The sequence below is a fragment of the Diplotaxodon limnothrissa genome, linkage group LG20 (assembly GCF_057381915.1).
Source record: "Diplotaxodon limnothrissa isolate DT_005_m linkage group LG20, D_limnothrissa_male_GT1.1, whole genome shotgun sequence".
NCBI classification, from domain to species: domain Eukaryota; kingdom Metazoa; phylum Chordata; class Actinopteri; order Cichliformes; family Cichlidae; genus Diplotaxodon; species Diplotaxodon limnothrissa.
The window spans coordinates 4,456,634-4,473,290 of NC_140615.1; the positions used below are offsets into that span (position 1 = coordinate 4,456,634).

The 16,657-nt window shown below is 41.0% G+C and overlaps 1 protein-coding gene across 1 annotated transcript; it reads left to right on the top strand.

Annotated features, from left to right (window-relative positions):
- The first annotated feature begins 5,605 nt into the window (after positions 1-5,605).
- Positions 5,606-15,146, top strand: rnd1b (Rho family GTPase 1b). The gene is made up of 5 exons (XM_085344107.1): positions 5,606-5,842; positions 6,349-6,436; positions 14,137-14,246; positions 14,370-14,504; positions 14,689-15,146. Exons 1-5 carry the CDS (start codon positions 5,723-5,725, stop codon positions 14,932-14,934), a joined length of 699 nt encoding a protein of 232 aa, XP_085200233.1. The 5' UTR covers positions 5,606-5,722; the 3' UTR covers positions 14,935-15,146.
- The last annotated feature ends 1,511 nt before the right edge of the window (positions 15,147-16,657 follow it).

The following is a 16,657-nucleotide window of genomic DNA, read 5'->3' on the forward strand; positions in this document are numbered from 1 at the left end:
ACTGTATTTACATGATTTTCCTACCCCAAAGAAAAAATAGTTTGTAAAATTGTTTTATCCTCCCAGAAATAATTGATCACAGATAACCCATGTTTAACATGAGCTATTCCACAACTGCTCCTGACTTAGGACTAACTTCAAAATGTTCATTAAGATGGTTTGAAAGTAAAACTTTGGAACCAATGAGCCAATAATAATAATAATAATAATAACAATAATAATAATAATAATAATAATAATAATGGAAATATTAGAAATGAGAAAGATTAATGATTTCCAACAACATCTGTAGACAATTAACAGTTAAATATTACCTCAGTGTGTCTTCTGAACGTGGTGCTTGGTGATTGTAGCTCTAAATTACAATAAGCGCATCACCGTAAGCTACGCAGCCAGGAACATGGTCATTTATTTATTTACGTCCAATATTTTGCTGTTACTCTCTGTCAATATAGCGTCAGCATTAAGTTGCTCTGTGAATAAGAAGCTGTGGACACTCACTACACTACACCACTGAGAAGACTTCATCTCCTCTACAGGAACAAGATCTCTGAGCACATGAACTGATTGTAAAGGTTTACTTCCTAACAAGCCTGGGAAAGTATTTTATTATCACTGGACATGAGGGTGACCTCTGGTGATGTATTTACATTAGTACCAGGTCTTATAACAATTATTACTTATTCTCTGCCCACATAGCAGGATATACATTATATATATGCATAGACTTTAATCAAAAACATGTCAGATTTCATGTGCGTACAACCACCAGTGTTCTCTTTTCTGCATCCATTTCATGTCTTGCATTGCTCACAAAAATGAATGCGTCTCAGTAAGCACTTCAATAATCGCATTAATGCAACTGCTTGTGTCATTTAAAGCAACAGAATTCTGCTAACATATCATACATATAAATAATCGAATATATGTGCATGATATATTGTATTCCTGTTTCATCAGAAGGGCTTTTTCAGATCAGCGTCACATGAGCCGTTCACTCTTCAGACTAAATCTGCGCGACCTATGTAACCACTTACATATGCATTATAAAGGCTTAAATGTAAATACTGTATATTAAATATGCAGATACTATTATTATTATTAGCAGATTGCACAATAACAGCAAAAGCTGACAGGTTTTAACCAGTACACAATTCTATAATCAGCGCCTCAGAAAGCATGTGTTTATATGTAATATCCTCTTTCTTTCCTTTTTTAAAGAATGGTGCACAGCTTATATAGGACCACTATTAAGGTTGCTTCCACTAACACCCTGATTCATTTCTGAAGGGCCGGGTTTGAGATACATAACTTCTACTTGATGAAACACAGAGAGCACAGTACCTTCTTTCGATAAAATCTACTCCGCTTCTCCTGTTGCTTAATTTTTATTGCAAGAAATTTATACAAAAGTCAATTATACTTCTTTGGTTTTCCAAAGCACAATTTTTTACAATTATCATTTCCTATTGCGTTTCACTTGCCTAAATTCTGTATGCAATACAAAGTTTAGCATCAACGAGACACTAGCTGAGACTATCAAAATATCTCCTCAGTTAAGATGGAGTATAATTGCACTACTATTATTTATACTAAACGTTATGCTGTACCCACCTCCAATACAGAGGAAAAAAACTGTTTGGCCTAATGATGATGTCAACGTTTCTCATCGTTTCTGACAAGTCTGCAAGATAAATGATATCCAACAGTGTCTGATGATGATGTGTAATGGGTGCATCTTTTGTCAATAGCACATGAGAAGGAGGAGGTGAATAAAAAAAAACATTTCATTAACGTTTGTGTGTGCCATGTGACTTTTCATCAGCTATTCACAAAACCACCAACAGAGGGCAGAAGTAGCATTCTAGCTATCTATGCAACAAACAAGATGCAGTTTCCCATTTTGACATCAATCAAACAAAATTGAGACAAACTGAAATTAAAGTTGTGAGTCTGTCCTCCAGCCACCCCATAGCACTGCCCAACTACACTACTGGACTAATTGCAGATGAATGTGAGGAAGAAAAATCTTGTGGAAATCTTCTACTATATAAGAAAGTTTCTTCCCTTAGTTGTACCTTGGCTGAGACACCCATGTTTAGCATAGTAAGAAGGGGTGGGAGGGGTCATAACAAATTTAACAACATATTCCGGATCTCTATAATCAACCCACACATACTTTTGCATCATTCACTGAAAAACAATCTACTAACATAATTTATATAAATACTAATAAGCCACTTGTTTCGTTCATTATGACCTGTGTTTCCTATGTAAGCAATATATTATTGTATTATTCAATTAAGCGTCACTAGGGAGGCTGGAGCCTTTCCCAGCTAGCTGGGCGAGAGGCAGCCTACACCCTGGACAGTTCACCAGGGTTAACACAGCAGGCTAACACGGGATTAGAGTTAGAAACAAATCTGCTAACATTGTTCATATACATGTTATTTGGAACATGATCATCTTTTACCATTGGTCCAGGGCTTACAGTACCCTGGAAAGGTCTTGAGCCACCCCTCATTTCTTTCTGTTTTATTAGCAAAAACTGGGAAATAGGCCAGGTGTATGTGTAAACATACATGGAAACACAGTCTATAAGGCAAAAACAGACATTTTTTTTATTCTAATGAGACTGAAAGTCAATGTTTAGTATGGACATCTTTAACATCTAACATCTATTCTTTAACACAGCTCGATCGGTCTTGTAGGCAAGTTTCCTTGTCATTTCTTGAAGACGTCTTCGGGAAAAGTCCTCCAGCCTTTGAGTCCATTCTCTTCTATAATGATTCCACACTGCATCAGTATTGAGGTCCAGACTCTGGGGAGGCCCAGACTGGACTGGAAATGTTCTATTGGATGTTTTTCTTTCCAGGTTTGCATTTAGTAAACTGGCAGTGTGTTTGGGCTTTTGCCAGTCACACTCTTTGCATGTTGACAACCTTGACCTGCTGCTGATTTTGGGCTCTGTTCTTGTGTAATTTGCCTTTTCTCTCTCATTGCCTTCCTTAAGATGAACTTCTTGACAGCCATCCTTCCACTGCAACCATTCGTTATGAGGCTTCATTAAGCAGTGTATGGATCATCAGGCCCCGTGTCATGTTCTTGCTGGATTTTTTTCTTATTTATCATGAACATGACTTTCAATTAGTGTTCATCTGCTATGGATTGTTTTTCAATGTATTTTGTACAGGTTACTAGTAACAAGGTGACTAAAAATACAATTTCAAATCGGTTCTTTTCTAAATATTTTGTTATGTTTAGACACAAGATTGGTTAATCCCTTGATTTAGGTGATCTTTATATTCAAATGATGCACAGATCACTGTTAGGTGGCTTAACAAACAAACAAGAAAAAAAAAACAGCCAGGTAAAAGGACTGGACTCAAAATAAATGAAAAAGCAAAGCAGGAAAACCTGGAGCTCTCTCTGCAGTAGCTGCTGTGTACAGTACTCTATAAAACCATATTTCACGAACTGACAGATTTATATAACTTCCATATTTGATCGAATCGATGCCTATTTACAGAGAGACTCAAAAAATGCAAAATGATGCTTAAAGTGTGTTAATTTGATGTAGCACATGTTAAATTTATGCCAGACCTCCGGGGTTACAGCTCCATCTGGTGACGATTTTGTGGCAGAAAAATAAATAAATAAAATCAGAATCTTGACTCATCTTTTGTTTGTTTTTCTGGGGCTATTTGTAGACTGCCGCCACTCTCAGTCTGTTGATTTAGCTACCAACACTGTCACCCAATACATCAAGGTGTGATAGCCTAAAGTGTCAATGCTTCCTGCAGTCAGCCTCCTCCTACCTCTCTTCCTCATCTCCCTGTACCAGCCATATTGGAAGGTGTCACTTTATGCCTGATGATTATTCACAGCCACCTGTCTCTGTCCCATCAGAGGGCATCTGTGGTGATCACACAGACGTCATGCTGCAGTTAGTTTAGAAGGGTTAGAGAGAGTTCGTAACCTGCAACTTTTCTTTTTCATACTTTCTGCATCACTGTATCTTATTTACTTTACCGATCAGTGGGGAAGTATTTTTTAACTGACCTGTAATTAAATATTTAAAATGCAATAATTATGTATATTGATATTGCTCTAGTTGTAAGTAATGAAGCTTAGAGGTTTTACATTGTTTCTACTGGAGTTGCTGTGTTGTTGGATTAGTCGAAAACACACATTTTTATCGTGGAATACAAGTTTATTACTTGCCCTCACAGTTATTCTCACCCCTGCCTTCCTTTAGCCTGATTTCATAGCTTCTCCTGTTATCTAAGCAATACAAGATTTTTAGATAGATTTTTCTTTAACCCTTCAAACTCTAAAAACACTAAAACTTCAATTTATTTGAGCAAACCTCACAAACCAAATAGAGAGTACTACCTGGTAAGATGTGATCAACGGTGGGAATGAAAGGCTAACAGCATCATAGAACATTTCCCCCTGCAGTCACATCCTTTATTAACAACCTTATGTGTGATGGCAGCGAGACACGTTAGGCTGTAAAAGACAAGGCAGCTCGACGGATGAATGATATGAGCTGTTTGTGAACAAAGGCAAATTGCTTTGACCCACTGGGTCAAAACTGAAAGAGCTGTGATTGGCAACAGTAAGTAAATTAGCCAGGAGGTCGCCAGACAAAGAAGAGGGAAGTTAATTGACTTTTATCTTTTAATTTCCCCTTTCCTAACAACGAGGCGCTGTTTCCATACAGTAATAACCTCCAGGGTGTGAAAGTCAGCTTTTGCGTGTTTCCAGGGCTTTGAGAGACCAGGCCTCTGACTTGACCCTGTGGGAAGCCGATAGATGGTCACCTCAGGGGGGCCTCACACCGTCCCACCGCATGTCAACATGATGACATTACTGAGTAACCACACAGACAAAGGTCAGACCTTTGATCGGTAAACAATCATTCCAACGTTGCGCCATTCCCATCTATCAATCAGTGCTTTCAAAATGATGTTTGTACTATTACACTTCTATATAATATAATAGTGTTAAATAACAGACAGTCAAAGATTATACATAATTTGCCCCACAAATGGGGGAGAGATGATTTTTTTAATAATAATTTTTAAAAATACATTTAAAAAAAAAAAAGCCGAAGGAGACGTGTTTGCTAAATAAATGTGACTTGACTGAAGTGCAAATCAAAATAAACTAATTAGCAGGGAGAGCCCCATTGTTCTCAGCCAGTGGTGCTATCGATTCAGCCAGTCGAGTCAATTTAATAAGTCAGTTTGTGACAAGACACACAGGTGACAAAACAACAGTCTGCAGGGGGTGGCTGCAGATTACATTGTTCTTTAATCTTCTATGTTAAAAAATAAAACTATGTAAACCGATGATTGCACAGGGAGATTACAATTTTTTAGTCCTACTCGTGGACAAATGCGTCTAAATCTATTACACTTTCTTTCTTGCACAATAATCTTGGAAGTATTTCGAGATATCTGCTGTCACATCCTCCCAGACAGAATAACTCGAGTGCAGTAAAGGGAGCCTGTGGAATGTTGCGCTCCTATTGGCTGCTGCTTGCCTGTATAAAGAGCCGCAGTGGCAAATTCAATCAGATCAACTGCGGGCATCCTTCTAGAGCGAGACACCGGGTTTCTCAGTCAAGCTGGGACAACAATTGCTGGGCTGTTCTGCTGTTTCTTTGTCTTTCCCTTTTTCTGCTAAATAAATCCTCTGGAGCATTGTTGGGATCATGAAGGAAAGGAGAAATACACAACCGCTGGTGGTGAGATGTAAACTGGTTCTTGTGGGAGACGTTCAATGCGGAAAAACGGCGATGTTGCAAGTCCTGGCGAAGGATTGTTATCCAGAGGTATGCAAAAATGTGACTCGTGTTGAAGTAAAATATATGAGCAGAAAAGTCTGCCCTGTGTTCTCTTGACAATCGTGGTGTTGGGTTTTCATCAAATGATTTGGAAACGGCACGGAGAAAACAGTGCGTCTGTTGCGGATAGTGACATATTGCTTGCGCATTTCCTAAAATTTCTTGCTTTTAAGTTTATTTCCTATTTACTGACCTTTATATCATCGGTAGCATTATTGTTTCATCATGTGGTCAGTGGAATTATGTTCTCTGCGCATTCTTAGCTGGTGCTTTCCTTTCACAGTGGCCTGCGTTGAATATCTCCTGCAGCTGCAGCGATTAAAGTGATTAATTGATCCGAAATTCTGTCAAATTGAGAAGAGATATAGATTTGTCTTATTGTTTTATTGGTCAGTGCGTGTGTTTTGTGTATAGCACTGATTAGTTAACTTCCATTACCTGTAGCTGCCTGACAACTCCCCACTAACGGCACCGTGTTGCTAATTGCTCCCCAGACCTACGTGCCCACGGTATTTGAAAACTACACAGCCTGTCTGGAACTGGAAGAGCAGCGAGTGGAGCTCAGTCTGTGGGACACTTCAGGTAACCGATCACCTTTTCCGTGTGCATGTGGTGTGTGATCTGCAGTCCTGCTTGCCGCACTGAAGAGGATTTGGCAATGCCGCGTGAATGTAATGAGTGTTTGTTTTTGCTGGAACACCAGTCTCTGTATTTTTTCCCAGTTATTCATTTTCGTCATGACATTTTTTTATTTTGGAGGACGAAAATGGAAACATTGTGTTGTTAAACATTGGTAAATACTTAGGGAAGGGCTTTATAGTCTATTTCCCCCCTGTTGATGCAGAGGTACATGGGATGTGTACTTGTTGAACTATATACTCTTTCAAATCTCCCATTTACTACAAATTAAATTTCCTCCGATATGAAGTGTCCCCCTTTTTGGATGTGTCTGGATGTAAAGGACTCTGCAGATCTACAAGTGCATTTTTGTGCCAAGTGTGTTGCAGTGGAAAAACTGGGCAGAAAAGACTGATTATTCCGCCTCGCTTGTTTTTAATGCTGACTCCGTGCATCATGTGTTCATTTACACTAAGCGTGAAAAAGAGGGTCAATGTGTCATTGTAGATCTCCCAGGAAATCTGCTGTTCAGACTGTTGACCTGAATACTGCGAGCACGGGTCTGCAGCACCTGTTTGATTCCCTTCATGCTCGCTGCACAATAGTTTCTCTCGCCAGGCCACATTCCTCTCCGTCCACACTCGTGCTGCAGCCTGACTAGGTCACACTGGCAGTACAAGTGTGATTATTTATTCATTTTTGTGCACACCTGTGTCTGTGTACAACAGATCCTTTATATAACAGACCCATTTGTATGAGATGATGCAGTATTTACTGTGCTCTCATATTTTTTCCCCCTCCCATTATCACAAAGCGGCAAAATGAGGAGAAAAGTGAGTGTAATTCCGTCCCCAGACCAAATCCCGTTTTTTAATCCCAGACTTTGGACCTTTGGTCTGGCCAGCAGGAGTGGGCCTGGTGCCCAGGGATGATGGGCACACAGAGCTACATTCTGTTGAGCAGGACAGTTTTTCTGGAGCAGACAGGAGGGAGCTCAAAAAACTCTAGTGACCTGCATTCCCCCTCCATATGCTGCTCCAGGTCAGCCACTCAAACAGCATGATGCAAGGGATTAAGACTGTGAATGGGACTGCTGGGCAACCTCTTCTGACTGACCCAGTGAGTTTGTGGCTCTTTCTTTCTTTCACTTGAGCGTTCCCTTTGTTGCTCCCTCTTTGCTACTTTCTGGCTAATCTGCATAGATTGCCACTCCCTGCCCTTTACCAAACACCTATGGCACAATTCAATACCAAGTACAAAAGAGTACAATATGCACGTGCATAGCAGACTATTTGAAAATGGGCCAAAAAAAATAAAATCTATTTTTATTCACAATAGATTTGATTTAAAAGACCTGCCCCTCACACTCTCAGAGGAGACCGCATGTGGTCCCCTTCCCCCTCATCTTTTATAGATGACTCTTTTATCACAGGTATCTGCTGTCAGGCTCGTGGTGATGGGTGACAGGCAGAAAGGGGTATTTGTTAGCCACACCGCACAGTTTCCTCTCCTGTGCTGTAATTTGCTCTAATTGCGTGGAGTTTGTGCCACCCTGGCCCACACCACACTGAGACGGTCTCCTCATTATCCCAGCTCCCCTTCATTGATTGCACTGACCTCATCACTGGCTCCACATGGCAGGCGGCTCCTTCTCTCAGCTCCAATATGGATTTACAGTCTAAAATCAATCCACCAGTTTTAACCAGGCTTATCTGATCAGGAATGCTGGGGAAAAGGGGAAAGAAGGGAAGCTGAGCTCTGTCTGGTGTAGCGCACAGATAGTGAAAATAAATCCCATTAAGATGTTGGTGTGTAATTTATTTCAGGTTTAATGATGTTGCTGACGAAGCCTTGAAGTTCAAGATCGTACTGTGTGTGTGTGTGTGTGTGTGTGTCTATATAATCACTTATTGTATGATGTATACATAAGACTGACTTGGAATGAATCCAATGTCCATTTAAGCTGATGAAACACTCTGCTGGATTGTAAAAGGGGGCATTTTTAATATTTAATTGTCATGTTGATGACCATATGTCATGTGATTTCTCTAATAGGCACCCAGTTTGTAAAACTTAGGTGCTTTTTAGAATTGTAAGCAGGTACAGTTTAATTCCTCCATCTTTTTCCATCATTGATTCATCAGTGATCTATTTTTTTTTTTTTTTTTTTTTATTAGTAGTGTTTAGCTTTGCTAAATGTTTCATGGACTGTTGTCCAACAATCAGTTTACACTAGCTGAGAAAAACCGGCTATATTCTCAAATGTTTCCTGCCTTATTTTATCCAAATCAACATTTCAGGGTTTTTAAATCAAACTCTTTGATGTTGGACTTAATTTTCTTAATCCAGTGTCATCAACTATGATGATGTCAAAGTAAAGCTTGTTAGCAGATCATATAACGCTTAGGAAAAAAGCACCTCCTTCACCCTGCAGGGGGCTTCAGCACTAATTCTGACTGGCTTATGTGAATCCAGGGAACAACTGCTTGATGCAATATAATATGTTTTTTGGAGCGTGCTGTGAAGTCCGTAGTCCTGCGGCAGCACCACAGCTCCCAGTCGGCTGAGTGTGGGTGGAGGCGCAGGGCTCCTCTCGTCCCCATATCTGTGAGTCATCCCATCACTGGATCATTAATCTGTCTGACCTCCGCATTTTCGTAGTGAGAGGAGGAGTGCTAATGATGAAAACAGGCTATGTCACTCACTCGATTTTAGCACACATCCACAGACACACAGTTATACTCTCGCTCGGGCAAACACAAAGCCGATCCTCCCCTCCCCCACCTGTAGCCTTCAACACAAGGGCCTCCGTCTTCAGCCCTGTGAAGCCTACATCCACTTAGGCCCAATCCTCACCTCAAACACTCAGATCTGGGCACCGCACCATCAAGACGGATGAAGTTCAGCTCAGCCACAAGAATTTGGTTATACTCCTTTTTCTTTTCTGCCTCACTCTCCATGTTTTATGCCTCAGAAACTCTCCATCTGTTGTATAGAGGCATGCAAGGAGGAAAGCCATAATTTGGGCCATGCTTATAGGCGCTGCATGAGCACCCAAACCATTGTGTGGTTTGCTGCAATGGAGAAAGGAAGGGAAGAGAGTGAAAGAGACAGATAGCAGTAACCTGTGATATTACACTGCAGGGGGTGAGGGATTAATGGCAGAGGAGGTCTCTTTGTGATATGGCTCAGTAGGGTATACTTTGGCTCCCGCTCTTCTTTTTCCTGTGGCTTTTTCTTGCCACAATAGTAACAGCTATTTCTTCCAAGATTAGAAACTAGGCCCTGGTGTGTAAGGAAGGTGCTGCTGAAGCTGCGCCTATGCCAAGTAACATGTTACGGGGGGTTTGAATACTAATATTGAGGTGCTGTATGTTGCTGTAAGTACAGTATGTTTACTGATTTGTGCATTGTTTGTCCAACACAACAAATAGAAGTTTTATTTATATGTGAGGACAATAGTAACCAAAAACAAAGAAAGAAAGGTGGGGGAGGCTTAGATGTCCTTTGCATCCCCCCTTCCATCTTGGCAGGCTAATTGATTTGTCAGCTTTAAAAGCATCGGCTCTCGGACCTCTGGTGTAGCCTTCCATTGATTGTTGCATTTAGATCAGTGGCCATTTAATGCAGAATCACATCTTGTTTGCTGGCTCTGTGATAACCCCTCACAGGAGATTGAAACGATTTCTGGAGCACCCGACCTCTGACTTTCCCATTATATACCTCACGTATATGGCGTGGCACCGAAACTCGTAATATTAGTGTCTCTAATCCTTCTGATTTTAACATGTGTGATTTTTAACATGTGTGACATGACATATGTCTCAAATTCTTCAAACACAAAGTTGTGTTTGTGGCTTTTCTGCTACAATTAGGTGTATGTGGTGTAAAAGCGATGGTGTTTTCTTATATGTGACATCTGTAAATAATTTAATCAAATTGTCTCTTTTTTTTTTTTTTTTTAACTCAAGAATAGAAAAAAGTCATTTTTATTTCTAAAGGCATGGAAATGGAGCTGTAACGCAAGCATGTTCCTTTGTTCTTTTGCAACGGTGTTTACTTTCTTCAGGACATTGAGTCCTGAGGAATTTCATCACAGCTTGTCATTATTTCACTCACGGCACCCAGCAGCTGGCAAATTCAGTTTTACCCTTTGATAATGTGGAAAATCATTAAGTATTCATAAGCACATATCCGTTTTTGTGTACACATACATGCACGCATCCGTGTTTTCATGTGCTTTTTTTTTTTATGTTTTCTTCTGCTGCATTGTTTCTGCACCGTAAACCAATTAGGACGGTTGTGCAATGAGTTATTACACAGACTGCTTGTGTTATCTGTAGCTATAAAAGGAACGCTGAATCCCTTTTGGGATTCACACAGACTAAAGTAAACATGTTAATCCCATTGAGCAGCCCCTCTTCTGTTTCATCTGATAAGGGACCAGATTCACCTCTGCATGCATCCGAATTTAAAAAGTGTGCGTCTGTGTTAGCGCTTGTGGTTCCGGCGCATGTGAATCATTTTGTGTGATGGGCGTATGTCTGTGGTCCCAAACTCTGTCGCAGAGAAGAGGAATGTCCCCAGCAGTAGGTGGGTGGGCCGCTAGTGGTGTAAAATGATTGAGTGGCAGTTAAGGCGAGCCTTTACAGAGAGCCAGGAGGAATGCCTGATGTAGATGGTGGATTCCAAGGCTGTTGCTGTGGTAACAGAGGGACTGGAGGTATTGCTTGCCGAGCAGAGGATTTTTGGGGGGGTGGGTGGCTTACTTAAGGATTCTGAGCATGAGTGGGAGCGTCTGCCTGCCCCGAGCCCTGCCGTTCCACTTGCGTAATCTACTGCAAGAGAAGATCAATGAGGATTTAGTGCTCGATTGTCATCTTCACTTCTAAAATGCCAGCCAAGAATATAGGAGCAGCAAAAGTAGCAGTTTTAGCAACAGCAAAGTGGAGCTCAGTGGGAAGAAGTGATGCCGCGCACACCTAACTTAAGCAGATGATTTCTCTTGCTCTTCGTCTCCTGCTCAATCTTCTTTTTTTTTTCTTTTCTTTTTTTTACCAACTTCCTGTTCTCACAGCTCTTGGATCTGGCCTAAATTAAAAATGAAAAAACAAATTGCTCTAAACTTGCATGTATACACACTTTATATTACAAATGTAGCTTGAAGCATTGCAAGTCAAGTCAAGTCAAGTTTATTTATAGAGCACATTTAAAAACAACCAAGGCTGACCAAAGTGCTGTACAGTAAATACAGATAAAAATACAATAGAACACAATTTCGTAATAACACCTCGCTGATAAAAATAAAATAAAAATATATAAAACAAATAAATTAAACCTTTCTAAAAGCCAATGAAAAGAGGTGAGTTTTAAGAGCGGTTTTAAAAGTTTCTAGGCTTTTGGAGAGTCTGACGTGAGGAGGTAAACTGTTCCACAGTCTGGGTGCAGCCACAGCAAACGCCCTCTCTCCCTTTGTCTTTAATTTATACCTGGGAACATCTAAAAGCATCAGGTCGGCTGACCTCAAAGATCTCCTGGGGCGATAAGTACTAAGGAGTTCTGACAGGTAAGAAGGTGCAGTGCCATTTAAAACCTTAAAAGCCAGCAATAAGATTTTAAAATCAATCCTAAAGGCAACTGGGAGCCAGTGGAGAGAGCAGAGAACCGGAGTGATGTGGTCTCTTTTTTTTGAACCGGTCAACAGGCGAGCGGCAGCGTTCTGCACCAGTTGAAGGCGATGTAGACAGGAACGATCTAGGCCAGCATAGAGGGAATTGCAGTAGTCTAGCCGTGAAGTAATAAAAGCATGGACCACTCTTTCTAGATCGTTCCTGCAAAGGTAAGACTTGACTTTGGCTAAAATCCGCAGATGATAAAAAGATCCCTTAACTACAGAGCTGATTTGTTTATCAAGTTTAAAAGCATTGTCAAAAATAACACCAAGACTCTTAATGGAAGAAGTGCAATCGGAGGTTAGGGGTCCCAAAAAGTCAAGAGAGAAGTTGGGATCTTTAGGAAGCCCAAACACAATGACTTCAGTTTTGCTTTCATTAAGGTGTAAGAAGTTAAGAGTCATCCAAGTCTTAATGTCAGACAAGCAGGAGAGTAGCGGCTGCAAAGAAACATTGCAGTTCAACCTCAGAGGGAGGTAGATCTGAATATCATCGGCAAAGATGTGGAAGGACACATTATGTTTACGGAGCACATCGCCCAGAGGGAGCAAGTACAGAATAAACAACAGGGGGCCTAGTATGGACCCCTGAGGTACGCCACAGGTTAAAGGAGCTCTGGGAGATGACAGTTCACCAAGGTGAACAGAAAAACTCCTATTATTCAAATAGGACTGGAAAAACTTTAAGACAGTGCCCTTTAAACCGACACAATGTTGAAGGCGGGATAGCAGTATGTTGTGATCAACAGTGTCGAAGGCTGCTGTCAGGTCCAGGGTTACTAAGACAGCAGCACAACCAGAGTCAACAGTTAAAAGCAAATCATTAAAAACTCTCAGAAGGGCGGTTTCTGTGCTATGCCGAGCTCTAAAACCAGACTGGAACTTCTCATAGAGATTGTTATTGTCAAGAAATAGCTGGAGCTGCGTGAGGGCGGCTCGTTCCAGTACTTTAGACAGAAAAGGGAGGTTGGAAATGGGCCTATAGTTAGAGAGTAGGGATGGATCTAGATTAGGCTTTTTAAGGAGAGGTTGAACAACAGCGTGCTTGAAGGGTGTTGGAAAACAACCAGAACTGAGGCAGGCATTGATCAGGACCAGAAGGAAAGGTCCGACTGAGTCCAGAACCTGCTTCAGAAGCCGAGAGGGGATAGCATCGGTGGAACAGTTGGTAGTCTTAACCTTGCAGACTATTTCATGCAGCTGAGAGAGAGAGATTGGTTCGAACTGATTAAAGGCAGAATGGCACAAAGACAAAACACAGGGATTGGAAGGTGAAGATGGAATGACAGACTGCAGGGAGGAAATCTTGTTTACAAAGAACTTTAGAAAGTCATTACAGAGGGTGGCAGAAGGTGTGAGGCTGGTGGATGTGTAAGGATTTACAATGGAATTTAAAACACAAAACAGAAATTGCACATTTAAGATGGATACTTAATTGATCCCACAAGGGAAATTATTGTGTTACAGCAGCAGGATAAAGAATAAAAATGGCACAGCCTACAATTAACAACAGATGCATATACTGTTATGTATGTATAAATTTTGTATAACAGTCATTTTTAATAAAACAATGAAAATTAAATAAACATGAGGTTACATTAAAGAAGAGAGAGAGATATTAGTGCAAATCGCATTAACAAGTAATATGTAAAGTGTAAATCTAAGAAACATACTTTTACAGTTTTCTGTACCATCAGATGTTAAATAACCTGAACAGCAAATGTGTTCATTCACACCTAACTATGGCTATGCAGGAGTTCTCTTTTGTCACACAAACCAGCAATATGAAGTTACTATTAATTGACCTGGCATATTAAAGAAGACTAGACCTGGTTAAACAGCAGCAAAACTGGAAGTTTCCTCTTAAAAAAACATGATTAAAAATATTTCTGAGCATCCAAAAGTTCTAGGAAATGTTTTATGGAATGCAAAACTACTTTTGTCTACATTTTCATAGTTTGTTATAACATTGCTCTCCTCTCTCTCCTGTAAGGTTCTCCGTACTATGACAATGTGAGGCCCTTGTGCTACAGTGACTCAGATGCAGTTTTGCTGTGTTTTGACATCAGCCGCCCAGATACTGTGGACAGCAGTCTGAAGAAGGTAATGACTTAAGGTCACTTTACTTCAAAGTCCTATTCTCTCTTGTAGCCTACTGTGACTCCAAAGTGTATTAACAGACTATTTGTCACCATACACCAACTGATCACCTTTTTGGGTCCACAGTGGAAAACTGAAATTCTGGACTTCTGTCCAAGCACACGTATTTTACTCATCGGCTGTAAGACCGACCTTCGCACAGATGTCTGCACACTGATGGAGCTGTCCAATCAGAAGCAGACTCCAATCACCTATGAACAGGTGAGACAAAAGAAACAAACGAAGATCCATGTGTGTGTGTGTGTGTGCAGATTTTTACACATATGCCTTTCCTGTAACACCCCGTCCCAAAGGACTTGTCTCCACACTATATCACAGGAAAAAATTAAACGGCACCATGGAAGAATATCATGAACAGTATCGGTTATTGCTTCATTTATTGCAGGGTTCTGCTATGGCTAAGCAGCTGGGTGCAGAGGCTTATCTCGAGTGCTCGGCGTTCACCTCGGAGAAGAGCATTCACAGCGTATTCCGCACCGCTGCGATGGCCTGCATCAACAAGCTGCAGCCTCTCCCGAAGCCCAGCCCCACCCGACGCCTCTCCAAAAGACTTCTTCACCTGCCCAGCAAGTCAGATTTGATCTCCACCACCTTCAAGAAGGAGAAGGCCAAGAGCTGCTCGGTAATGTGAGTGGAGACCTCTTGGGTTACAGTCCTCACATTAAACCCACATCCCCTGCGTCTTTGGTCTCGGGGAAGGGGGGGTGGGCACGATGGTTTTATCAGGGTTACCTGCTGAATCCTTCCCTCACCCCCCCAAGAAACCAAACACCACTCAGAAGAGGTGGACACTTCGCTGTCCACTTGCTCCTGAACCTTTTAGTGCACCTCCATCCTTTTCCACTGTTTATTTTTTGTTTGTTTGTTAGTTTGTTTTTTGCTTTCGAACAAACAATATCAGTCGAGGTTTGATCACCAAGCTACCATTTTATTTTCACCTGTGAACAGTATGCAACTACAATGGTGTTACATCTGTCTAATTTTATTATCTATAGGCACATGTTGATTTTGTCCGAAATGGAAATGTGCAACGTGTGACGTTTAATCTTGTGATGTAAATGCCTCTCGAAAAATTCAGTGGATATTTTTTTTTTTCTTTAACTCAAAAAATAAATCTAGCATGAAACCATCAGGAAATAGCAAAAATCCTGTACATCCCTCTTAGTAAGGTGTGTGGGGTGTGAAATAGTGTGTCACTGGTTTCCCCATTTACTGGAAGTACATAGAATAGATGTACAGGGAGCAATGGGACAAACCGTGAGAGCTATTACATAGAGAGATGTTCTTATTGTCTCAGCAGTGATGACAGCAGGGATGAGAGCAGTGAGCACAGGCTGCTGTGCTTACAGCAGTCTAGGCTATGCCAGCCTGCACGGATTCTTGATGCATGGCTGTGTAGCTCTGGATAGTGTTGCTCTGCAAGCTTTCAGTGGAATAACTGGAAGATGCTGAAGAGGCTCCGTGTACACAAAACGACTGCAGAAATGCGGAACGGACACAAAATATAAGCAGAGGTTTAGCTGGACTTCCAGGGTGTCTTTTATCACTGCTGGAGTCTGGTGGGATAGACACATTTAATTGCTCTTGTGGTGACCAGGAGCTTAACCACAGTCGGTTCAATGTTGAGCTTAGCTTTGCTTAGCCTGTTGATTATTGGACCGTGGCTGGTTATCGATACGAGTTAAGGTGTTAGGAGGCAAATCTAAAAAGAATAAGATCACGCCTACATGGAAGTCAGACTGACCTGAAATGGTTTGTATTTTCAGACACTCTTCAGTAAAAAATCTGTAGCATTGCATTGTTGACAGTTTTTCAACAATCCTCAAATGGTATGCAGTTTTGAAAAAAATGCCTTTCATATTGAGTTCCCAGAAGTCAATGAGATTTTTGAATACTGTAATTACTGTAATATGCCTGTGGACTCCTCACATTTGCATCAATGCAATGTAGCACCCTCAACTTGATTCAATTCTTCCAAAAGGACTGATTTTTGTTTTGCACACACTTGTAAAATCTGTTCACATCCAATAAGCAGCACTTACTGTAGGTTACATTGCAAAAAAAAACAAAAACAAAGGGAAAAATCAGACGCTTTTCTGAGCTTAAATCTTAGGCTTCATGGTTATGTGTGTGTGCAGCATCGATCTCCATGCTTCTAACCATAAAGCAATAACGATTTAAGTGCTTTGTGATGCAAAAGTAACCTGCGTGGCAATAACAACGCAGCTTTGTGATTACTGTCATGCTATAAGTGCTCCATGGATCGACATGTTAGAGATTGTTTCAATCTCCGCTGTACAAAAGGCTGCTGATATAGCCCCTCCTTCCCCCTGTGTAAGTGGTGATCGGTATAT